Source organism: Canis aureus, unplaced genomic scaffold (assembly GCF_053574225.1).
Source record: "Canis aureus isolate CA01 unplaced genomic scaffold, VMU_Caureus_v.1.0 ptg000196l_RagTag, whole genome shotgun sequence".
NCBI lineage: Eukaryota > Metazoa > Chordata > Mammalia > Carnivora > Canidae > Canis > Canis aureus.
The window spans coordinates 111,178-137,517 of record NW_027554474.1 but is presented as its reverse complement, the minus strand read 5'-3'; the positions used below and the strand labels follow the sequence as shown (position 1 = coordinate 137,517).

General features: G+C 41.7%; 1 protein-coding gene and 1 long non-coding RNA gene across 10 annotated transcripts in view; one reads left to right on the top strand and one right to left on the bottom strand.

Moving 5' to 3' along the window:
* The window catches only part of LOC144309722 (uncharacterized), a 49,835-nt gene extending 45,541 nt beyond the window's left edge, over nt 1-4,294 (bottom strand). The window contains exons 1-2 of the long non-coding RNA XR_013375627.1: nt 4,043-4,294; nt 2,144-2,805 (exon numbers count right to left, since the gene is read on the bottom strand). This is a non-coding gene — a long non-coding RNA (uncharacterized LOC144309722). The remainder of the gene's footprint in view (nt 1-2,143; nt 2,806-4,042) is intronic.
* The window catches only part of LOC144309720 (homeobox protein Mohawk-like), a 67,948-nt gene continuing 42,861 nt past the window's right edge, over nt 1,254-26,340 (top strand). For 2 of the 9 annotated variants that reach the window (XM_077890821.1, XM_077890827.1), the window contains exons 1-5: nt 2,830-3,250; nt 3,528-3,794; nt 5,543-5,702; nt 13,266-13,419; nt 13,831-14,166. In XM_077890821.1, the coding sequence (XP_077746947.1) occupies nt 3,607-3,794; nt 5,543-5,702; nt 13,266-13,419; nt 13,831-14,166 (838 nt within the window). In that variant the 5' untranslated portion in view covers nt 2,830-3,250; nt 3,528-3,606. Of the gene's footprint in view, nt 1,377-1,715; nt 2,226-2,441; nt 2,559-2,829; nt 3,251-3,527; nt 3,795-5,542; nt 5,703-13,265; nt 13,420-13,830; nt 14,167-15,219; nt 17,251-18,663; nt 18,823-26,340 lie in introns of those variants that run through there. The other 7 variants (XM_077890822.1, XM_077890826.1, XM_077890830.1 and 4 more) reach the window with 7 other exon arrangements.

Here is a 26,340-nt window from a genome sequence, read left to right as displayed (position 1 = left end):
TTGGGAGATAACATAATGGAAAATTCGAAGGTGTGATTAGTCTTGGAAATAGTAGCTTTAATATAGAGATATATTTAACCACTTCCAGGGCCATAAAAGGAAGATGCTTAGGTGGGCCTCTGCCCCAGAGCTGACCAGCCACCTTTAAGGAGAAAAGAATAATGATGTCATAACTTTCAGGTTTGGGAAAATCTACTTTCGCTCTTACAAAAAGATGAAGGTGTCGCTGCGGCGGCAAGGCCCGCGGCGAGTACGCGGGCGGCTTCGTGCTCGGCGCCTGGAGGATATTCAAGGCTGCCAGAAGCTCTGAGCTTCACCGTTGCACCCAAATTACAGCTTTCGCTACTCTTATATTTAGGGTGATGGTGGGAAGAGAACTATCGTCAATAAGGGAATCTGAGAGGCATTCTGACTCCTTGCACTGTGTCCCAGCTCGGGATTCTTCCAAGTTCCATGCCCTTTCCTCCATGCAGGTCCCTGGCCCTGGGCTCGCCCTCTCTTTCTACCTGGGTCACCGTGGGCTGGGCACCTGGGCTCGCCTCGCCCCAGCCTTGCCTCCCTCCACCCCTGTGTCCACGGCGAGCGCAGCCTCTCCAGCCCTGGCCTCGGACGCGGGACGTGCGCCTGGATCCGAGACAACCCGGACCTCAGAAGCCCGGTGACACCAGAAAAGAAGCTCCCGGGGCGCAAGCACCTCCCGTGATATGCTCGCACGTTAGAGGCACAAACCTGAGCTCTAACTTCTCTCCCGCTAATCGCGAAGCAAATGAAGGGCGCATCGCAGCGCACTCTCCTGCTGGCCGCGCGTGGCTAAATTTCCGGCTCTCGGGCCAGCTAAGACGCGGGATTTGCACCGCAGTCTCTCAGCTCCCGGAGCCCGAGCCGAGCGCTACTTGCGGCTTCTCCAATTTCTCCCCTAAGTGTGAAGGAAATAGCCCCTTTTGCTCTGCGCCTGCGGGGCCGGTGGATCTGAGAGCCGGGCCCCGCTGGGGAGGACCCGGCGAGCGGGGGGGGAGGGGGGCCGGGGGGGCCTCCCCGGCGGCGCCTACAGCGGCGGCTCGTCTGCGAGGTTAACGGCAGTCCCCGCGGCCGGGAGGGTGCTGAGGCTTCCTCTCGCCGGCCCGGGAACGTGGATACCGCGCCCGCAGGATGTTCGCCGGCTGGGCCGCGCAGTCAAGAAACATGAGAAGGCCTCGGTATTCCTGTGCCCGGGCCGCGCGCGCCCGTCTGCGTAAATAAAGCCGAGAGGACGCCGGTGGCTGCGGTGAGCGCGCTGGAGCCCGCGCCGAGAACATGCGGCGGGGATGGGAGCGCGCCTAGCCTCGACGCGGGAGAGCCAGCCGCCCTGCCGCCGGCCGCCGGCCGCACCGCCACAGGTACAGCCCTCGGGTCGCGCGTCGTGCTCGGCGCCGGGGGACGCGCGGCTCGCCCTGGCTCCGGGGGGGGGGGGGGGCGCGTTCCCTCTGCCTCCTGCCCTCGGCTCTCCCCGCCCTGCCCCCACCCCGCTTCGAGGTCCGCGCCCCGGGGTGGCCGCTCCTGCGCGGCTTTACAGTTGTTCGCGGGCGTCGGGTGCGGTAGTTCCACACGCAGGGAGCTCCCCAAGCGACAGTTTGGAGCGAGGCGGGGCAAGGGGAAGTGGGGGGTGCAGGAGCAGAAAGGGGCGCTGGGGACTGCGCTTGGGCGCCGGGTGAGGGCCGGCAGCTGCGCTTCCCACGCCCCACGCCCCGAACCCCTCGCTTCCGGACCCGGCTCTCGGACCCTTGCAGCCCCCTCCCAACTCGCCTGCAGCCTGCAGACCCAGACTGCGCCGGGTGTCTGTGGCTGCGACCTCTGCGTGGGCTTGGGACAGCCAGGAAAAGGTCCGGGGTGGCAAACCTCACGGCGGAGTCGCCTGGAAAAACTCGCCGTTGACTATGGGACCACGGGGCGGAGAGACACAGTCGGAGTGGGAAAGGGTGTGTTGGACAAACATCTCAGCGTGAACGCAAAGCACTACGCGCACTGATTTAAAAAAAAAAAAAAAAAAAAAAAAACCACCACCACCACCACCAAGGCTAGTCCTGACCTTAGAACAGGGGCTGCAAGCACGGAAATTTGCTTGGACACTTTTCGCCGAGGCTGTGGGCACACTCCAGACACGTACCTGCCTGCGCGGGAGGACTCAGCCTTATAGTGCACTGAGCACTCCGCAGAAGGCTGGCTGCACCTCCCCAGGAATCCTGACGGTAGCCGTCTCTCAATCTTTGTGGTCACGGTCCTCAGTGTCGCGCGTGGCCGCTGCTGTGGCGGCGGGAGGGCGGGGTTAGGGGGCGTTGGCGAGTGTGGGCGCTCTGCGAGGCAGAAGATCTGGCGGTGTTGGGGTGGCTGCCCCGGCCCGGGCGGGGCGGGGTGAGGGGGCGCTGGCAGGAGTGCGGAGGCGGCTGGGGAGAAACAGGAGCTACCCCGAGGCGCGAGGCGGGGTGATGGGGGCGGTAACTCCACTGCTCCGCCGCGGCGCGCGCTTGAACCTGAGGCCGGCGCTCTGCGGCCAGAGGCTCGGGGCCGCCGCGACCCCGGAGGTGAGCTGCAAGCTTTTTCCAAGGATGGAAGCCGCAGGCTCGGTGGTGCGCGGACCGCTATGCCTCCTTCCGCTCCTGACACCTATGCAACCTCTGAAATGGTTCCCCGAGGCTCCAGAGAGGGGCGAGTGAGGAGGGGCTCCGAGCTCCAGGCTCACACCCGCGCTGAGGAAGAGGACCGCACTGACAGCGGGTTCCGGGAGGCCCGGGTCTCCGGCGCCTTTGACCCGCCGGGACCCTGCGCGTCCTGGAGCGGGCGGGGGTGGGGGGGAGGGACACAAAGTGGTGCATTTGCCTCTGACGCCACTTAACTTTCTAGCTCTGGAGTGAGCTGACTTTCCCTGCCCTCACCCCTACCCCCAGGGACCTTAGCCAGAATTAGAACGCAGGGGTTTCAGCCAAACCATCCAGGATCTAGAAAACATGAAAATCCCCGGAATCCCAGTGTGGCCTGGGACTCATTAACCGGGACTTGCAGATGTAGTCGTTCATATTACCCCCAAATTTCCCTTCCTTCCAATCCCTCCTTCTAACCCGAGTGGGAGCTCCGCGATGCTTTAGACTTCCGTGTGCCTGAAGAACCAACACCCCCCTCCCCGCGCCTCTCGGGCTCCGCTAACCCGATTGCAGTTCTTCCAGATTAAAACCAAGAAAAGAACTCGTTTAGGAATTACTTTCCTTTGCCAACGCAGGTAAATTATTCCTGGTTGAGGTTCCTTGGGAACTCGATGTCGGGGGGCCAGAAGGAGGGTAGGGACCTGTCCCCCCAGCGAGCAGGGTTGGGGGGGAGGGGAGGCTGGCGGGTTAGCGGTGTAGCCAGGTGGGGAGAGCAAGGATTCCCGTGTCCAGGTGCCGCAGCCCCGCTCCTCCCCTCGGCTCCCGGGCCCAGAGCCTCGGCCAAGCCCGGGGCTCGGGACGCGTTGGGCCGTGAGCACTGAGCGAGTAACGTGATGCATCTTCTTCGTCTAGAACCCGAGCCCTGCGGAGCTCCCGGCGGCCAGGCCTCGAGGCGCTGCGGCCGCGCGGCGCGCCCCTGCCAGCGCGCACCATGAACACCATCGTCTTCAACAAGCTCAGCGGCGCCGTGCTTTTTGAGGACCGCGGTGCTGCGGAGCGGGAACGGGGCAGCCGGCCCTATGGTGGCGTCCTGGACAGTGCCCACGCCCGCCCCGAGGTGGGCATTCCGGACGGCCCGCCCCTCAAGGACAACCTCGGCCTGAGACACCGGAGGACTGGGTACGCGCACCCTCCCGGGACCCCCGCCCGCCTGCAGCCGGGACAGTGGGAGCGGTGAGCGGCGCGGGGCGTGCAAGTGGCAGCCAGGCCCCTGGGTTAGAGACCCAGAGTCCCCGGGAGGGAAGGTCTCCGCCCCTGGTCTCGAGCATTAGTTTCTCGAAATATAGGGGAATCAGCTCATCAGGACAGCTCACAAGAGGCTTGTTGGAAAGTGAGAACACCTGGGACGGCCCCTCGGGCCCCGATACCTGCATCTCAGGGTGGGGGCTGCCTGCCCCGCTCCGGCCCACGGGTGCAGACGCGGCTGAGAGCTAGGCAGAGGGGGCTGAGCGCGATGCCAAGGAACAGGGCAGGGCCAAGCGGTCAGGGCGTCCCGGGTCAGGCCGGCCCCGTGGCCTTCCCCATCTTCTGTCGCGACGGGGCCTCGGAGCTGCCTCGAAGGTGTTGGCAAGGTCGCCAATGCGCGGGGCGCCCTGGGCGCGGGCGCGGGCGCGCGCGGCTCGGCGGGGCCCGCTGCGAGCCCGGGCGGGGGGGGGGGGGGTGGAGGCGGCCGGCCTGCCGCGCCGGGTTTCGGCTTGGTGGGGTGAGGGGCCGCTGCGGAGCGGGAACTCGCGGGTGGGCCGGCAGCTCCCTCCGGCTGCCGAGGCGTCGCGGCGGCTCCCCGAGCGCCCCGCGGGAGAGGGGCGGCCGTCCTGGCCGTCTCCACCTGAAAGATTGCATCAGCTGCTTGCTCTGCGGCGTTGCTGGTTAGTGAAATAGAGATTAGGTTTCGTGGAAATGTCACTACCAGTCCTTTCGCGTTGAGTTGCACTTCAAAGTGTTTCAGGAGGCGAAAGTCCTGGAAGCTGCGGCGCAGGCGCGCGACCGTCCCGGAGCCGCAGGGCGCGGCGCGCGGCGACACCTCCCGGAGCCGCCGGGGAGCGCAGCGCCGAAGCCTCCTAGGGCTCCGCGCTGCTTCAGCCTCTTCCCTCCCTTTTTGAACGTGCTTTTTGCTCAGGGACCGAGCTTTCCATACCTTTTAAAGTCTCCCTTCAGTCGGGAAAAGGCCCCTGGGGTGGTGTGTGGGTGTGTGTGTGTGTGGGGGGTTAAGGTTCTGCGTCCTTCCTCCACAAACACTTGCGTGGAGAATTTCCCCTTTGTCCAGAGGATCAAAGAAAATAGCTCCGTGGGAAAGAGCGGGGGCGGCAGGACCGCCAGCATCCCTTGCTCTATTCCCGCCGTCCAGTGGTTGAGCTCGGGAAGCTCCCGAGAGGCGGGAGAGGCAGGCGTGAGCTCCCCACGGGAACGTTCGAGAGCTGGCAGCACCCTGACCGGGCCCATCCCTAGGGCGGGCGCGGGGGAGAGGGGCCGGCCCCGCTGCGAGATCCGGAGCCTAAATACCATTTTCCCTCAGGTCGCTTAACAACCGTCCGGTCCCCTCCAGCTCTAGGCGCTGGCCGCTGGCCAAGCTCTCCCGCCTTTCAAGACAGTGTCCTTGCCGCCACGTGCCCCTGGCGGCAAGCAGGCCATTTCAAAGCGAGATGCGCGTTAGTGCGGCTCCGTCCTTGCCTCACCTCCGCTGGCGGGCGCGGGGCGGGCGCGTCCCTCGGAGCCCGACGCCCCCGAGAGCGGGCCGCGCGGCCTACGGCGCCCAGGCGTCCAGGCGTCCAGGCGCGGGGGGCCCCGGGGCCCCGGGGACAGCGGCCGGGCGGCGCCGCTCACCCGGGCCGCCCCCTCCCCCCTCCCCCTCCCCCTCCCCCGATGCTCAGGGCCAGGCAGAATGGCGGGAAGGTGAGGCACAAGCGGCAGGCCCTGCAAGACATGGCGCGGCCCCTGAAGCAGTGGCTCTACAAGCACCGTGACAACCCGTACCCCACCAAGACTGAGAAGATCCTCTTGGCGCTCGGCTCGCAGATGACGCTCGTGCAGGTAACGGCGGCCGAGGAGCCGGCCCGCGGCGTGTTTGCGCCAACCCCCGCCTGACGCCTCCCGAGCCGAGCCGGTGGGACGGGGTCGGCGGAGGCCCGTCCTGGGGCTCGGGCTCCTGCCCTGGGTCTCCCCTCAATCTGAGCTGTCGATTCAGTGCTCGTGCTCGATGCAGGAGGGACGCGTGGTGCTTTGTGAAGGAGGGAGGTGAAAAGTCACCTGCGAGTTATGACAAGGTGCCATGCATAGATGGGTAGGATGGGACGACCTGCAGTGATTTTCAGACGTGAGCGTGCATCAGAGTCGCCTGGAGGACTTGTTCAAACCCACACTGCTAGGCCCCACACGGGAGTTTCTGATTCAGGGGTAGGTCTGGAGTGGGGTCAATTATTTGCATTTCTAACAAGTTTTCAGGATACTAAAGTTGCTGGCCCTGGCTGAAACTTTGAGAACCGTGTACAAACAAAGGCACTACACATTAGGGCCCCACATGAAAGGTCGATTACAGGCTGACTTTCAGAATTACCTTGACTAATAGAGCCAAGAGATGGAGAGGAAGAGCAAGAGGTGGATTTTTTAAAATTTAATTTAATTGTATTTATTTTATTAAGTAAGAGGCATCCCGAGCATTAGCTAGAATCCACACAATTTTGCTGCTGGTATCTTTCTACTGGGGTTGAGAAGAGGCCAATTTCAAGTGGTTGGTTTACCACTTTGTTAAGTGCAGAGAAAGGGTGCAGGTTTGTTTCTTCTCTAGTGAACAACACTTCTTTATATTTGACTTTTCCGTACGTAATCTTACTTGATATTCCCCCAAAATATGGTGAGTTAGAGCAGTAATGAGCATTTTACAGGTGATGTGACCAAGGCACTGTGGCAGTTAAATGTTACTAAGGGATAGAAGTAGTCTTGGAAATAATGTAATTCCAGATCAAATGCTCTTTCCAACGCACCACAGACTTCTTTAATAAGTGTGGTGACATGAACTTTTATACATGCAAACAGAACAAATTTATTCAGAAACAGGAGGAGGAGGTAAGTGAGCTGAGAAGTTTCATGTATGATAGTAGCAACTACATTACTGCATTTGTGAAGTTTTGGTCATTCCATTAAATTTATAGTGAGGGAGGCCCCAAATAAAAGATAATACTTAACTACTAGATAAAATAAAACTTGCTTTCCAGAGTATTGAAGGTTGACATTTTAGGAATTGCTGGAAAGTTTGACAAAGCATGAAAGTTGACTTGTATTCAAGCTTATTAAAACTATAATATGCATTTGTCTGCTTATATTCAGAATACAATTGTAGAGAATAACATCTGTTTTGCTTCATGTTAACAGGCAATAGTATTAATAGTGATTTGCTGTAGCACTGGAGGGGAAAATTTATTTAGTGTTCTTGGCTCAGTATCTGTTTAACATAAAACTATGAATTTTCAGTGATTCTAGTCAGAAAAACTTGACTCGTGAAAATAAATACATATGCTCAAATTTCAGTTTAAACAGGTATGCTATTTATTTTGAAAATACACTAGTTTATAGAACTATTTGAATACTTCACAATGATGTCAGCAATAAAACATTAGATTAATTTGGTATATCATACAGTTCCATACTTAATGCTTGCCGTCCTTTTATACGGAAAGCATATGGCATATTTAGACTTTTTTTAATTATGAAAAGTAACATTGTCATTAGCAGAGACATTTAAAGTTTTGTGTACAATAGTACTGTTGAGTTGCAATGCAAGCAGTCATAATTTTAATACAGAACCAAATTATTTTCTACCTATAATGATAGCTCAAATGCAAATAACCATTCTTTCTGCATTAAGAGCTTGGTAACTCTATTATGGTTTTCTAATTATACTTTATATTTTCATTGTATTTTCTTTCTCTTACACTACTCCTCAGAAAATAAAAATGCACAAAATTATTTGATTTTTAAGTGAAGCGAAGATAATTATTTATAATAATAAGTGATTCCTGCTTAATGATTTTCAAATTTTTATAGCAAATGAAGTTGGTTTCTGGAACTTTATAGTGATTAACAGAAAAAATAAAAATGTGTGGAATAGGCAAGGGACTTTAAGTATAATAATCCAATTTTGGTCCAGTTATTTTCAATGAGGCATAATAAGATATCCATGTAAGAATATCTGTATATATATGTGTGTGTGTGTGTGTGTATGTATACATACGTATCTATCTACAGCTGACCCTTGAACAACCCAAGAGTTAGAGATACCAACCCTCCTGCAAGTCAAAAATCTATATATAGCTTTGACTTCCCAAAAACTTAACTACTAATAACCTGCTGTTGACTGGAAGCCTCATCAATGACATGAACAGTCGATAGAAACATATTTTGTGTGTTATACATATCATATACCATACTCTTATAATGAAGTGACCTAGAGAAATTAAAATATTAGTAAGAAAATTATAAGGAAGAGAAAATACATTTACAATACTACTGATTTGGTGAAAAAAAAATCTGTGCATAAGTGGTTCCATGCAGTTCAAACCTGTGTTGTGCAAGGGTCAGCTGCACTTATATTGCATTGTATGGGGGAGTTTGTGAAAGTCAGACATACATTCAACATTCAAGCAAATTCTGACTCTCTGGGAAACCAAATAAATTATGTAAATACTTTACACTTCTGGAGGAAAAATAGAAAGCTATGGGCTGAATAAAGCTTTTGATCTCTGCAAATTAGAGCCCTATTTAATGAATCACGTTCTCCCAGTGAACAAATTTCTACTGTGGAGTCAGGTTTCTTGAGAATAGTGATCATGTCTTTTTCATCTTCACACTCCCCATGTTATCCAGCACTGTATTTTCCATAAACTGTTCATACATGTTTGTAGAGTGAATAGGTTCTTTTGGGGAATACCGCTATAATCACCATGTGGCTTTCCAAAGTATCATTTTGAAAACTAGAGAATGTCTTGAAATCTTATAGATATTCTAGTTTTTAAATCCATTCCATTGAATACACAGGGAGCAGCTCATTATCCTTAATGCTATATGATGGTTCCATACAACGGCATGAATGTAACTCATTTTATCATCTTCAGTATGTCTGGAAATATGTCATATTTTTAATGTCTGTGAATAAATATGGGGTGTTCCCCTTATTTCTAGTTCCAAACTCCTATTTCTTGTTTATTGCAGTACCTTCTGTCTCTGTTTCTATAACTGATGTTAATAAGCAATTAACATAACTTTTATTCCTTAACTATTAGAGTGTCTTGTATTTTGACAATTTCCTTCACATTTAACATTTTCCTTTTGGCTGTGTATCAGGCCATTAAGCTTTCCATAAAACATATTTTTGCTTTGTTTTGTTACTCTTAAATTGATAAGGAAGAACATAAAACCTGGTCAGCAGTCCCACTAAACCTAGAAGCATAGAATTGAAACTTTAGTGGAGGAAATGTTTTTAGCACCTCAAAAGGTACTTTTTCTGATAAATAGAAGCACTAAGGACATTAATCTACACTTATATTTTATTTATCCCTGACAAATGAAGCTAAAAGAGTTCTTTGTTGTTAACCTGACATCTTACTACCTAATGAGATATACACATTTCCATAAAATTAACAGGTAGTGTGTGTGTGTGTGTGTGTGTGTGTACTTTAACCAACCAAAATATTCCATTGTGCTTAATCTCTGTGGCTGCCCATTGCTTAAACATTATAAAAAATATACTCTGTATTATCAAAATGTGAAGAGCTTTATTGTGGAATGACATAAAGTGGCATGCATTTAGGGTTTATATTATTGTAGGATATAGAGCATACTGCAGAATAATTGCCTTGGAAGAAGTTTTTCAGAGAAGGACAGATGGGTGCTATATCTGGTTTCAGTGTTGCCCATTGTTCATGTGTATATATTTTAAAACATAGTTATTATATTTTTTCTGGATTATAAGAGTGAACTGTCTCCTTGAGTTGACTTCTTTCATGATCCCAATGCAGAGTGCAATGCACATTGAGCTTGAGATTATGTTTAATGATTGGGTGTTAATGTTTCCTTTACTTATAGAAGTTTCACATTTCTATGATAATGGCTAAACATACCAATGTACCATTGATTAAAACTGCTCTGTTCTAAGATTTTGCCCCTTCTGTTGACATAACTCCATTTTTGCTTGGTGAGTGCTTCTGCCGGAATATGTATGTAGTTATCAACTGCAAGGATTATAGCAACTGTTAAATTTTCAACAAAATTTCAAATTGGTCTTTCTACATTATTCCAAGTGTTATACTATATGGAATAGAAATGAGGTTGTCAATATTTCAGTTGGGTAACTCAGAATAAGTTTTTTAATTCTGTATGTTCAAAGGTGGACAGATGCTGGCTTATCCCTTTGGGTTTACTATAATGATTGCTCTGTCAATACGATGAATGTAAACACCTTGGTTAAAGTAGGGATGAAAATTACTAGTTTTTCTCTTCCAACTTCTAGATATTTGGTTCTCCAAGTTTTCACTATAAAATACCTTGTTTCTTAAGCTCTGAGTTTGACATCAAAATGATGTTGCAGAACCTATCCATAGTAAGGAGGCCTGTTTCGTGTAAAATAGAATTTAATGAGATTTGCATGACAACCTGAAGGAATCCATAGTAAGTTGAAGGTAGAAAAATCTGAACTGGTATTTTTACCTTCTGTGAAACAGATGGAGTTTGCATTAGTGCATCAGGACCAAAAAAAAAAAAAAAAAAAAAGAAAAAGAAAAGAAAAGAAAAACAGTATTTATGCAAATTTGTTAACCAACTGTTTGCTGTTTACATGACAATGCAAGCAGATATTAAACACCTTAAATTGTACAGTAAATTTCTAGTGATAAAGTACTGGCAGAGTGAATATATTAGCAGATTGCTTGCCAGTCAAACTTATGAAATCAGGTTACAGACAGCTCATCTTAGATATCAGCAGACCTTTTTGGAAAATCTTCTAACATGTGATAAATATATTATGGTAAGAACTAATTATATAAAACATAAAAAGGATATGACCCCTGTATTTGAAAAACTGTAATCCCACCATGATATTCAAAGGTCCCAATTTTTGTATGTTAGAATTATAGTCTTAATGTCCTTGGAAATTAGAAGGCCATTGCATTTAAATAAAAATATGCAGAGTCACGTAAGAATTGGATTACACTGTACTATATGATGGTTGTGCTAAAGTTTAAGACATAAACACACATGTCTGATTGCCCCAAAAGGGCAGTGGTCAAAAGCAGAAGGTAGATTAGTACCAACTATAAAAGGAATAAATTAACACTTTTGTAGGAGAGCTTAGACTGTATTTCACAGATCTTAGTTTTTAGAGTTGGCAAGGATGTTAGGAACCATCTAATGCATTTTATAGATGAAGGGTTTGAAGTTCAGAAAAGTTAAGTGACTTCTGTAGATTCACACTTGATTTTGGCAAATTCAGAATAGGAAAACATTATGCCACAGTTATAGGATAACAAGATATTGATGAGGATTTGAAGAAGTCAAGCAATTAAATCATAATGGTACATCAACACTTGAAGTTGATGGTGATGGTTAAGATTCATTCAAGTGCATAGAATGGAAGATAGAGAAATCCAGAAAAAAAAAGTTCTAAAATTCCCAGTTACTACTAACAAAAACCTGAATAAATACTTCGGCTATGACTTGGAGAGTAGAGGAAGGTTTGAAGACTAGACCAGGCATTTTGTGCTTCCATAGTAAATGTTCACCCATGTATTTCAGTTAATACATAGTTCCACACTAATCCTTCCATATGTGCAGGGACGAAGTTTATCCTAATATTTAACATTCCTAGCACTGACCACCATAGCTAGAGCACAAGAACTACTCAATGTATATTTATTGAATGAGTATTTGCAGAAGGTGTCTGTCTAGAGGTTGGAGAAGACTAAAAAAATTGAAGCCATATTAAATCATAGTATAATAGCACAACTTGATAGGAAGAGGGCTTGATAAAAACTAAAACTTCTGGAATGCCATGGTGAGTTATTACATCAATGCACATAAATTTAAGGGGACAGTTATTACTTAAGACTCAAAGGTAATTAATATTGGATATATATTACCTATGATATATTTTCTGTATATATGTGTGTGTGCATGTGTATGTGTGTGTATGTAAATTGGGAAAAACCACCATGTTTTAAAAACTTGTAGAGTCAAAGAGGGAAAAAATGTAGTTCTGTTTTTTTAAAAAGTAGGATTCACCATAGGCCCATTCAATAATTATGTCTTGAGAAATATGTAAAAATTGTAGGTTTATATTATTAATCTCTAAAAAAAAAAAGAAACTTCCAACGTAAGCACTGCCACACAAACTATTGTTGTAATGTGGACTCATGTTCTAGAAAAAAATTGGCAGAAAGACGTAATTCTCTTTCCATATATCATTCTTTTAAAAGCAAATATTGGCCCTTTGGGTTATTTACATATATTTTTTCCTGATGATAGCCAGATATTTTCAAGGAAATCTCAAGCACCATTCTAACTTCCAGAAATACAATAGTATCTATTAAAAAGAAATGGAAGTAACTTTCTTTTGTTTTGCAGTGTTTGTTTCTTTGCATTCAGCTATTTTCTTTGGAAGCATTTGACTTTCAACTTAAAGCTGAGTGTTAAAAAAAAAAAAAAAGCTGAGTGTTATTGGCATTTCTCTCTCTCTACTTCTCTGATTGCTGTATCTGACTGCTGTGCTAGTTTCTCTGTTATAATTCTGTCTCTTTGATCTCTGGAGGTTTCCAGGGTTTGGTCTTCAGCCATCTCCCTGACTACTCAAAGCTGCCGCCGACACTTCTGTGCATTTGACCCACATCTGATTTTCTTCTCCCTTGAGTCTCAGATATCATTTTTGCTTTCTTCCTTCACATCTCACCTGTATGCTTTTCCAGTACCTCAGACTAATCATTCCCTAAACCAAGCACATCATTTCACCCATAAACAGTTCTACTTTCCTTCTCAAAATGGCATTGTCCTTCTCTTGGTTACAAAGGAATGGCTCAAGGTCATTTTTAACTCTTTCCCTCTTCCTCACCCACCACAATGTCTCTGGAATTTGACTTATATTTGTTCTCAAGTCCTCTTTATTGGGAACACACTTTCCTACCCATTATACCTGACACACTCCTTCAATGTTTCACTTAATTCCTCATGAAGTCTTAAGTCATACATGAAAGTAACCCCTTCTTCCTTTGGATTCCTGTATCATTTTATTCTAATGCCTCTTAAGCCATTCAATCACATTCTTTCCTATACTAAAGTTATTTGTACACTATCCTACCTCTTACTAGACTGAGCATTTGATGGCAAAGCCTGTTCTTTTTTTAATTATTATTATTCCTAGAACACAGTAGGTGCTCAGTCTCTGTAGTAAGTGCTCAGCATTTGTTGAATGAATGAATGAATGTCTAGTACTATTGCATTCTGAGAATATTTAATGATCAGAGATACTGTGAGAGGCTTAGGTCCCTTGTGGGAAAGTAATATGTGATGGGTAATATTTTTTGTTTTGTTAATTGAAAAATAAAACTTTTTTAGGTGTCAAATTGGTTTGCTAATGCAAGACGTCGGCTTAAGAATACCGTTCGACAGCCAGATTTAAGCTGGGCTTTACGAATAAAACTGTACAACAAGTATGTTCAAGGAAACGCTGAGCGACTTAGTGTAAGCAGCGATGATTCATGTTCTGAAGGTTTGTTAATATTTTTATTTTGCTTTCCCTCTATTAATAAGAAGTTCACCCCAAGTGCTGTTTTTTAAGGTTGACTCCACTAAATATGATGGTACTCTAATGATTCTTTTTTATTGCGTGAAGTAACTTCATTTTTACAATTCTATAAATGACCAACAGAATATGGCTGCTTCCTCTTGTTTATAGATTTATCATGTGTCAGAATAACATTTTCTGTGAAATTCGTTAAAATTAAGATACCATAGGGAGAGATTACATAGATTCCTGCTTCCTTTCCCTAAAAATTAACCTGGGGTATCAAAGACAATTTAATATACTTTAAATATTCTTTATTTATGTATATATTTAATGATTGACTATAACAGGGAATAGTATATGTAAGTACTACCTATTGGTATTTTTCTCCCTTAGATGGAGAAAATCCTCCAAGAAACCACATAAATGAAGGGGGCTATAATAATCCAGTTCATCATCCTGTGACTAAAAGTGAAAGCTCAGTCATAAAAGCTGGAGTGAGGCCAGAGTCACAGGCCAGTGAGGACTACGTATCACCCCCCGAATACAAGAGCAGCTTATTGAATCGTTACCTTAACGACTCCTTGAGACATGTCATGGCCACAAATGCTGCCATGATGGGAAAGACAAGGCAAAGAAACCATTCGGGATCTTTTAGTTCCAATGAATTTGAGGAAGAATTGGTGTCTCCCTCATCATCAGAAACCGAAGGCAACTTTGTCTACCGTACAGGTAAGTCTGTGCTTTTCATGACACCTTGTTTAAAATAGAACTAAAACTGCAGCAAATTCAACAGGTATAATGGCATGATCTTTACTGCTTTTATAAGAGATTATTCACATATAGCTCATAATTTAATTTGAAAGCTTTTGTTTTGTTTTTAATTACCAGATGTACTTGTTAGTAGATGATGGTCTACTTGGGTTTTTCACTCTTAGTAATAAAGATGAGAATTTTCATTCTTAATGCTCATTTTTAATCTCAATGATATACATTCTTGGAGGAGGAATGCCCTGAATTATAGCCAGCCATGCAAACACTTTGTGTTCCATCTTTTCTCTTAAATTCTTTGATTGCTAATAGTGATGGAAAATGAACACAAATTAGCATGGGTGCCAAGACTCATGTGAAGGAAAAGTGTAGATCGGGCTTAAATTGCTTTGGAAATTTTACTTTTATTCCTGGAAAGCACAAGTAAGACTGATAAATAGCTTTGAAATTTTTACTTTTATTCCAAAAATTATGAATTGATTTCTGCCTGTCCGGAACTTTCTGATGGAGTAGTGAGTTTGGTAAAAATTTCTATCTTCACTTCAGTTTCCAGAGTTTTGCTCGTAAAGAGTGTGTTTGAGCAAGTTGCTTCAGAACAAAGGATATGTGTGACCTACATCTGGTGCAGATAGAGTCCAGATCCTGAAAATGCCAACAAATGAGATTTAGAAATTTTAGAGTTGGAAATAACTTTAGAAAGCATCTAGTCCTGCCATGTTATATCATAGATAAGAAAACCCAGACCAAAAACACAAGTTAATAACTCTTCTCCGGATCAGTAGTGCAGCTTAGCCTGTGTAAGGGGTAGGAGGAACATAACTACTACAAGACTATGATAACTCTTAATTATTACATATACTGCCACAATTCATTTATTGAGCAATTATGATATTCTAGGCCCTCTGCTAAACACTACACAAATGATACTGAGTGTAGTCCTTGTAAGGAGCTTGATATGTGGGCAATAGGTCTTTATAAAAGAATTACATTTGGTCTGTTTAATATACCTTTCAGATTATTTAACTGGAAATCTTCAAGTGTCTACAAATGTGTACAAGATATATTATCTGTGGGACACCTGGGTGGCTCAGCGGTTAAGTGTCTGCCTTCAGCTCAGGGCATGATCCTGGAGTTCCGGGATCAAGTTCCACATCGGGCTCCCTGCAGGGAGCCTGCTCCTCCCTCTGCCTGTGTCTCTGCCTCTCTCTCTGTGTGTCTCTCATGAATAAATAAAGAAATAATCTTTTTAAAAAAAGATATATTATCTGTAAGGATTCAGAGAAAATCTCAATACATTTTTAAAGACTTAACTTCACTTTCTGTTTGCATCTCCAACTTCAAGGTTGAAAACAACTCCAAATGCTCTGACATACAAAATTAGTCTTGTAAGTAATAATTGGGTCTAGTAAGAAGTAAAAGATGAAATAAAGACTATTTAGCTAATAAAAAAAATTTTTTTAATTACATACTAACATCTAACTAATGTGACCAGAGCAGAACTTGGAGATAATTCAGAGCTTCATTAATTTTATTTACAGAGATAGAAAGGGATAGGACGTCAAAATGTGCAAGTACAGATAATTGAAAAAAGAATAAAAATAAAATGAAAAAGTTAACATGGAAAGCTGAAAAATAAATTAAGAGTTGACTCTGAAAGCAATACTAAAAGAAACAGGTAAAACTTGGCAGAGATTAAAGTTGGAAATGAGAAAGGAGATATAGCAATCAATATATAGTCATTAAAAATATTTTTTAAAATTGTGGTGTATTATGCACAGTTATTTGACAATATACTATATATAAATGTGCAGATGAAATGAATTGGTAATATCCACACGAAGTAAATTATAAAATTACAATGAGAAAAGTTATAAATGATCACTAATTCAGGGAAAGTCAAGGATTTTAGTAAACCCTGTTCCCAAAACATATGATTTGATAGATTTGTTGGATTTTTTCCCCCAAACTTTGAAGAAATAATTAATTCTCATCCTTCATGCATTTTTCTGGAACATATAAAAATATGGGAAGTATGTCAGTTTTTAAAAATGTAAATGTTATTCTAATCCAAAGCTAGATTAGAATAGCATAAAAATCAACATTTTTATTTATAATACTGATAGTGACTTTAAAGCAACATGAGAAATATTGATAGCATAAGGTTAAGTGGAAAACAATTTAAAATTGTGGAAACATTGAATGCAGTTATGACAGTACAAATATATATATAGACAAAAACAAGGAAGATTTTTTGAAACAATGAAGATTAATTTTGATTAGGTGGAATAATTGAAGATCTATTATTTTGTGAAATTTCTTATAAATTTCTTTATGTTACCCAGTAGAAACAAATTTGAAATTTACACATTGTGATGAATCTTCTGAAAATGCATGCTCTTTTCAAAGGTGATAAAGTAGAAAACCAAAGAGGGAAACTTGCCTGTATAGTTGATACTTCTCGAAATTAAGTATCTTGGCCATTTATTTTTATTAAAATATCCAATCAATGGCCTGTTCATCTGCCAAGTTCTATTTTTAAATAAAAGCCTATTTTTTAGTTATGCAAACAATGAGAAAGCAACCTAGACATGTAAACTTCTGGTTTTGCATGCATGAGTATGAACTTTAAAAAGAACGAAATAAATTTTTTGGTTTTGTGGATAGAGAGTTGAGAAAGATTGGTGGTCTAAGACTCGTCTGCTAAATCTCAGCCTGAAATAATAAATGGCTGTCTTCTGGGGGAACCGAGCGACAACGTTGCTGCAGTTGTAGCTGGGTTACCACTCAAGCATAAATAGTAGAACAGGGGATTTCAATAAATACTTTCTGAGCAACTGCTATGGTTTTCTCTGGCATACAGGCTTATTCTGAATTCCTTCAATTCCTTCTGGTTATATCTTTCTTTCTTTGCCTAAAAAGAAATCCTCTCAATCTGCTATTAAATACCACTCCCCTCCTCCACCCCAGTTTTATAGTAGTGCAAAGATTTTGTCCTTTTTTTAAAGATTTTTTAAAAAATTTATTCATGAGACACACACACACAGAGGCAGAGACATAGGCAGAGGGAGAAGCAGACTCCCTGTGGGGATCATGATACAGGACTCGATCCCAGGACCCCGGGATCACACCCTGAGCCAGAGACAGACAATCACTGAGCCACCCAGGTGTCCCTAGTGCAAAGATTTCATCTTTTAAATTCTTTTTCAAGACTAGATCACCTTTAAACATAGTGTATTAATTTATCTATGCTAAAAAAGAATTGTATCCATTTCCTCACCCATTTTTAGTATCTTATGATTCATTCCATTAATGATAATTGAATAAAAAAAAGCCAAATGAAAGAGTTGGTGTGTGGAAAGATAATGTATCACTGAGTTTCATTTCACCTGTTCTTGTAAATTCTAGGAGGGTGAAGCCTGCTAGATTATAAAGTAGTAATCATAATTAACACATATAGGTGGATAGAAGTCTTTTCTATGTCAGTGTGTATTAATCAGATTAGCTTCCTCTCCACTTGACTGACAACATCAAAGTAGATGCAAACATGTTTTTGTTGATTTTATGTAGACATTAAACATTTTTTTGTAATCTACAGTCTCCCCATCATGCAAGGGATAAAAAAGATTTTTTCCCCCAGGGGACAAAATAGGCTTTCAATAAGTATTGGCTAAAATATTTCTTTCTAACAGCAGAAATTATAACATTAGAATTGATTAGGGGCCCCTGGGTGGCTCAGTCGTTGAGCATCTGCCTTTGGCTCAGGTCGTGATCCTGGGGTCCTGGGATACAGTCCTACATCAGGCTCCCTTTGGGGAGCCTGCTTCTCCCTCTGCCTATGTCTCTGCCTCTTTCTGTGTGTCTTTCATGAATAAATAAATAAAATCTTTAAACAAGAATTGACTAGAATTATTAAGGTTATTGCTTCTAAATACAGCTAAATAATACTTGAGAAAACTTAGTCACTCAGTGTTGTCTATGTCTAAATTAAAATTACAATACTGTTCATCTTACTGTTCATCATGTTAGGTTAATGGATGACAATTTTCAGGTATGTGATGGAGTGAATCCCCATGACAAACTGACCTCGAGCCCTCTAGTCCCTCAGTGAGTCTGCTCTCTGAGGTATCAGGATGAAGACTAGCTTTAATATCCACCTCCATTTCTATTGAATCAGTACTGATATTCTCCAGATGGGACCATCCATGAAGGAGCTATGTGCCATCTGTGCCACCTTACAGTGAGTCCTCACTGGAGCCTTTCCTAACTTGCATTGCAGTTTGATTTATCCTCAAAAACCTAACAAATTTCCTTCTTTACTGAAGGAGAAAGGAGAGGTTTCTAAGAAGTCTATTGACAAGGGGAAAAATCAGGCAAGTCTTGAAGTAAAACGGGTAGACTTCTTCCCCTTCTTTTGCTTGGCTTGAGAACAAATCCCTGTTATGTTCTTTCTTTTTGCAGCTCACAAATGATCAACTTATAAATGGCTAGTACATTTGAATGCTTATTCTCTGAGCCCCACTGCTCTGCTAGTATATAATTCATAAATTTAACCAGCTCCCACAGGCTGAATGTTTAAACTTCATCGTGTTAAACTGTCTAAAATCCCTCTTAATTAGACACATGTGGTGTGGCAAAAACATACAGGCCGATAGAACTCTTTTCCTATGGTAGTGTGAATTAATTAGATTAGCTTCCCCTCCACTTGACTGAGGTGAATATCCCTGAAGAAATGGAGATTTTGATTGAGAGAAAAAAAAGAAGTCATTTATTTGCTACATGGAATTTTTTGGAAGGTAGAGGCCATTTGGATGGCCTGCCACAGTTGGAGCAAAATGACAGAACTAAGGATTTTGGTTATTAGGGAAAGAGGAAATAGGAAGTAGAAAATAAGTTTGGGAGGATGCCAGAGGCTAAATGCCATTTTCAAACATTTCCTCTCAGCTAATGATGTTCTTTTTTCTCTCTTCCTACATACACAAGTACTTTAGAATGTAAAGGGCATTATCAGTGGTAAAAACCCAGGTATGCTCAGGAGTTCAGTAAAACCACTGGGTTAGGGATGCCTGGGTGGCTCAGCAGTTGAGCATCTGCCTTTGGCTCAAAACCTGATCCCGGAGTCCAGGGGCAGTCTCACATCAGGCTCCCTGTGGGGAACCTACTTCTTCTGTCTCTGCCTCTCTCTGTGTGTCTCATGAATAAATAAATAAAATCTTAAAAAAAAAAAAAAAAGCATTGAATTAGCCTGGGATTTAACCTTAACTTTATACAGAATGGCTTCTTTGAAGAAGTGCACTCCCAGTTCGGAAAGCTGACTTTCACAGGTACGTTTCTGAGATACAGTTCTCTCATGTATGAGGTGCTCTTTCATGCATTCATTCCATGTACAAAAATATTAAGAGCCACTCTACACAGGCCCTATCCTAGGCTCACTGGAGCCCTGTGCTTTGTGCTAGGCTGCTCAACAAAGAAACCATAGTTACATGAAGCAGAAGAAAGATTTAAAGGGCTGTCTTGGCAGATCTTTTTCAACAGTGAATAATCACTACTAATTTATATGTTTCATCAATTTTAGGTTTTGTATTTGTGAGTAGCTTAAAGAAAGCTTCATGGTAGTCAAGAGAAGGCTTTGTCAAGAGCCAGCTGTTAAAATAGTATGTTTCTGTGTACATAGTAGTTTCTCTATGGGATTTGTTGACTAGTAAGTCTGCTTTGGATACTTTTATCTTCTTTTATTTCCCTTTTTGTGCCTGTCACTTCCTTATTTTTAGTGAAAGAGCTAAGCTTTGCCCTTTTGGATTATTCCAGACATTCTTTTCCTGGCATGCAAATGACTGCTCATGTACTTCAGCGGAGAATAATAAAACCCTCTATCACGAGCCCAGTTAGTGACATTTAAAGGATACTTGAAAGGTTATCCAATTTCTTGTCTTGTATCCTTACTACAATAATACTTTGCCTATCAAACACCATCTGGGAATGAGGTATTCCATCATAAGTGAAATCTCCAAGTAGAAATTTAAGTACTGATTTTAAAAATATAGAATTGTCTGTTCTCCTAAGATGATAATATTAAACACAGCATGTGGGGTGTGCTTCAATATCCTTTCTTCTCTAAACTACCTCCTCCTATTGCTTTTTATATATTCCACCCTTTCAAATCAGTAGTTTCAGAATTAACCACAATCCTAAACTTGCCCCTAATATCTTTGAATAAAGAATGATGTCTTTCTCATAGCCATTTGAAAAGGGTTCTTTCCTAATTACTTATTCCAAAGCAGTAATCTTATAAATGATATCTACAGAAGTTCTGACTTTCGGGTAGGCGTGAGGTTACTCCAGAATCATTCAAACTTAAGCACGATATTCTAAACACCATAGATTTGTAAATGTTTATCAGTGATGATGAAAGCCAAATACATCATATGGAGTATTTAACAGTAGCTTGCTTTTTAAAATTAAATTTCCTTTATGAATTCACTTGCAAAATTTAAATGAAATTGCAAAAGTGTTCCATCTACTGTTAAAAACTGAGAGAGTAATGGCAAACAAAAATTTAAAAAAAAAGAACAACTATTGGCATGAGCAGTTTTCTGATTTCTTCTGATTTCTTCAGGGGTAACTTTTCCTTCACTTTTCTTTGTTCTTTGGTATTACATGAGAGTCTGAAAAACCGTAAATGTAAATACTGAGACCTAAAGCCCCTATACCATATGGCTTGCAAACAAATCGGAAGTCTATGGCAGTTTGGTTTAGAAAATATACACATTTTTTAGAACTATGTTTAGTCCTAATGTTTTCTGTCCTTTTACATTGTTAAAAATGTACGTTTTGCATTCCTTTTACATTTTACAATGTAACAAACATTACATTTCTTCTATCTGATACCTAAGTATGATAGCAACACTAAATCACATTTGTGGGAACATTTTACATTGTAACAAATATTACATTTCTTCTATCCGATACCTAAGTATGATAGCAACACTAATACACATTTGTGGGAAGGTTAGACACACTGTTTTTCTGAAAGACAGCGGTATTCTGTCTCTCTTTTGTGCTGATACTCACTGCCTTATGTGTTTAAAAGTTCTCTGGGGTCCTGAAGTGGTGTTTTATACATTTTATAGCCCCCTTAGCACTTCATACAGTGTCTTTCCCATATTTGCCCCGTAACTGTTTCTTAAATGAGTTAGTGTTTTAATGATCTGGTCTGTTTGCCTTCCAAACTATAAAGGACATTTTAATGTACACATATACATGTTGATCTGTGTCCCTGAACATGATAAGAGAAAAAAAATGATCTTGAATAAGTTTAAACAGCTTTTTTAAAAAGAGGCAATTGTGAAAAAAGTTAAAGCCAGAGGAAAATGCTAAACAAAATGTAGCTGAAAACTTCGAGAGGTTTAAGAGATTCAACATAGTAATTTAGAAAGTATAAAATGAAACTAACCCAATTTTCAAGTAAATAAGTGACTTTCTGGAAAATATGATGATAAATGGAAAAGACTAGCTAATTTTTAGAAATCCACCAAAGAATGAAAAGTGTAACAGGTAGACAAAAAACAAGTATTTGTTGTGTATCTCTATCTAGTACATAGCCTTGTAAGATCTGAGAAACCAAGATTTAGATCCACTGATTTAAACTCTTCGCTACATCTCTCAGGATTGATATGACAGCTTTGACTTTTTAAGAATGACTACTTTTAATCCGGTAACAATTGAAGAAAATCTATGCAAAAATTTTACATTTTCTTTTTCCTCCATTTACTGGAGTAAAGATCCCATACATTTTACATATTTTCCTATTAAAAACAAGTTTACCAACCGGAAATTTTGATTTTTCTAGCTTGCCATTACTTTCCTAATGTCATTCAGTCAGTTATCATCAATTGTCTGCAACTGTCTTCACTTCAAACTTGCTGGAGTGGTCAGTCACATCCTGGTGCTGTTTCATAGAAGTGCTTGTTCATGTCACTATATTTAAGACTGTGTCAGTATTTCCATTAAGAAACTTTTTTTTTTCATTCCCTAGGGCTTCTAAATAAGTCATAAAAATTCAAGCCCAGCTCAAAGCTGGCATAAAAGGGCCTTTTTTTCTTCTCTTATGTATAAGGAACATAAGTGCATAACTCCCACTAATTCTAAATTTGGTTAGGCTTGTAAACTCTACACACTGAAGAAGAGACCAAATAAGATCCATTGACACTTCTCCAGTCTGGGACTAAAAAGGATGTCAAAAAGTTTTTACTGTCTGTGAAAATAACAAGACATTCTATTTAATGAATATGGAAGTGGTTTCTTTTCTTTCTTTCTTTTTTGGTTAACTGCAGTTAGTTTTTCCCTTCTGCCTCCCTACTTTGTTTCTAAAATTAAACAGGTATTTTTCTATGTCAAAATGTGTCTTGTTGATGTAACAGAATTTTTACTCAGAATAAATACGTGTTTTCTTCCAGACCAGAATTTTGGTACTTTTAAATTTTGGAAACTCCTGTTCTTGTTTTCTATTAGAAATTATATCATTTATAGTTGTGAGTTTTGAGGAAGCAACAAAGTAACAATTTTGTTCACTCACAAAAGAAATGGTTCTTTTACAAATTTTGAATTTTTCTCTTAGTTTTCAGTTTAGGTCAAGGAAGGCCGTTTAAAATACAATTGCATAATGCCCCTTTTCTCCTTTTCTTCTTTAACAACTTTGTTACCCAATTTCTCTCATTTTCACTGTACTAAAGAAGGAAATAGTCAAGGATATTTTTATAAATCCAAGAGTGAACTTTAATGGCTCCTCTAGTTCAATTCTTGAATTTGCAGGTTAGAAAATTGTTTTAGGCTCTATTCTAGGCATTGAAATTGTTAGTGTTTTTGGATGAGTTGCTTAGTTGTTTGGAGATATGATCCAGATCCTTGGTACAATAAGTCTGATTGCTTTGGGCAATTTCAGGTACTTAATTGACTTTTACTTTTAAATAAAAGTAAATACTTAAGTCATTTTTTGTTGAACTTTTGAGAACTTAGGCAGGGTATATGTTCATTTAAAAAACGTTCTCTATTTTAATGGCTGCAGTGGAAAGATCTTTACATATGTTTATGGACTGCAGGCTGTAATAGGCATCGTTACCTAGGGGTCATCCTTTGGTTACTAAGGGAAATATGAATAGTTTGCAGAAAACGCCTGAAACTTAATACTGCTGGTTTGTGTGTGTGTGTCTGCATGTGTGTGTAGTCATAGTGGTGAAAGAAATTGGATGTAGTTAGGAAAACAAAGTGGCTTTTCAAAATGACCAGTGGTATCTTCCTTCTGCCTTGTGTGGACACTGGAGACCTTGAATCCTTACCTGATAGTGGCCAGAAAAAAACTTGAGTGATAATAACAACCCAAATTGAAAATGGTTTGGGGAAGATAGACTAGTCTCAGGTTTAAGCACAACATTGCTCATCTATTTCCAACAATTTTAGATCTTTCCAGTCTGAAAAGCAAGCTATGAAAATACTCACAGATTTGGGCAACCCTGAAGTGATGGCACTGTGGCCAGGATGCTCTCAAGTGCATGTTGTGTCTCTCTTGCCATCCTGCACTTCAGAGAGGATTAAAAACAGTTTCTTGCCTACCGGCTTCAGTGCTTTAGAGCATCTTTGATACAGTGACCAAGATGAACATCTTTGACAGAAAGAATGTATTCCCTTTTTGGTGCCATTATACACTACACTACACACACACACACACACACACAGAGTACACAAAAGCAATTTTGCCTTTGATCAAGTGTCATTAAATAAAAAGAACAAAAAAAAAGTTTTCAGTGGTGATTTTGAGAGAAATATTTTGGTGATATAAAAACAGAAAACAACACAAATGAAAATGAAACCTTTTCAAGTGCTAAAAAGTAGTCAGAGACAATCATTCATGAAGTGAGATTTCCAAGAAACAGTTTGCTTCTTTTAAATTTTCACATAGTTGATTGTGTATTTAAAATTTAGAACTGATAGTCCCTTCGATCAAGCCAGGTTCAGGTTATGGTGGACAAAGCTCTTAGTATGGCAGAGACATTTCAAGTAAGAATGCCCTGTTCTGCCAAGACTGTCATTATGACACTAAAATGTAGCCTTTTGCTAAGGGCCAGAATTCAGTCTCTCCTTCCAGTTTCTACACTGATTTAGACAACAGATGCATAAAAGGCAACGTGGTATTCAGGATCATTTGTCACATGGCTTCAGGGCAAGAGGATGGCTATCTGGCAAGAGGGGGAATTCCTTAAATGTTACTGGGTCTTACATTTCTAAATGTAAAATCCCTGGCCAGAAGTTATTTGGTGCCAAGTGCCTTTGGTGTGATGTCTTCGCCTGAGCACAAAACTAGATGGTTATAATATTGTGGCTGCTTGAGAACCCACATAGCTTTTGCTAGTTTGCAACTGAGGTTGACTGCCATTGTTTTGCATTTTCTTTTATCATTGTCTTGACTTCATTTTATCTCTCTTGGTGTTCCCCCCCACTCCTCAATTCTTTCTGAGCTGCTAAATCTATCCAGTTGGATCAAGGAATTTTTTCACAACCTTGTCAGTAGTGCAGTTGGTCTTGTCTTAGTTTTTATTGTGTCTCCTGGGTTCCTTTACTTTAGACCTTTCCAGAAAAATGGCACCAGTTCAGATTTACTCATAACCCATGGGGCCTCTGGTTTATCTAACCTGTGTTCTTTTTTCCTTCAGGAGGTTTTTTATTTATATTTTTTCTTAAAATGTGCTTTAAAAAGTACAAACATAAATCATCTGGAATAGTAATTTTCAACTATCTTGAAAGGTGTTTGAGGACTATTTCATGGTTACTATGATTGAAGCAGTAAAATTTAGTTTATAGTTACAATAACTTTCCTCTCATTAGGAAAATATAAAAAATCTCAACGTTATGATTTCATGACATATTACCAACCCCTAAATACCATTCCTAATTCCCACCCTCTGACATACACACTCAGTGAAATGCTAATAGGAAGCTCAGAACAAAAAGACAAAGGCAAATGATCTATGTTCTATTTGATCTCATCCTGTCTCTCAGGTACTTTAACTAAAATTATGGTATAAATGAGTAGGGACTCTGGAAACAATACAAGTTTAATCTGTATTTTGACTATAGTTAAATTCCTACTGTTTCATATGTGGTTTGAAAAATGACTTTATTGGGTTCAAATTTTCTCTGTAGTAAGCCTCCATACCTGACCTGAAAATTAGCCACTTGTAGATTAGGCCACAGGAAGTTATAATGTGGAAAGAGCAGAAACCAATTGCCTTTGAAACCAGGAGCTCCATATTCAGCTGAACTGCTAGCAGCTAGGTATGTGTTCCAAGGCAAGTTCTTTTATTAACCAGGGCCTTGGTTTTCCTTCACTTGTAAAATGGGGATGCATAAGTATTTTATACCTTTGAAAATCTGAGATTCTGCGAAAAAGTAGAGGGAGAAAAAGAAGGCTACAGTTGACAAAGTCATAGTTAAGTGCATACCATTTTATCACTACAAATTTGGACTCTGAGCTCAGGAACATTTCAAAGGAGCTTCAGGGAGCTTGGCCACAGGAGCCCCCATGGTAGTAGGAAAGGACCTTGCCCAGGGAGGGTTTTGTACCTTAAGGGTAGGTTAGGATGCCAAGAGTGGAGAGGGCTTATGATTAAATATGTCAGTGTGTTCTTTATGTCTTGTGTCATTTTTAGGTAGACCTATCCCAAAAAAACATAAAAACAAACTTTTATTATTTTAATTGTACATTTATATACTTGTACATTGTACAAGTATATAAAAAGATAAAGATAAATTGTACATTTATCTACCTAAACTTTTTTGTAAATTATATGAAGTAGTGATCTGATTTCTGTTTTTTCCTCAACACCATTTGTCCCAACACAACTTACTGAGTACTTCCACATTTCCTTACATATTTGAAATGCTACCTTTATTATACCTTACCTTCCTTTTAATGTGTCTATTTCTAGACTCTAATGTATTCCACCAAACTTTTAAAATATTTCTACATCAGTAGCACACTGTTTTTGTGACTGGAGCCTTATTGTGCATTTTGACATATGGCAGGGAATGTCTGCTGTCCGTGTTTTCAAAATACTCTCATCAAGGCACTTAAGATTTTCTTTT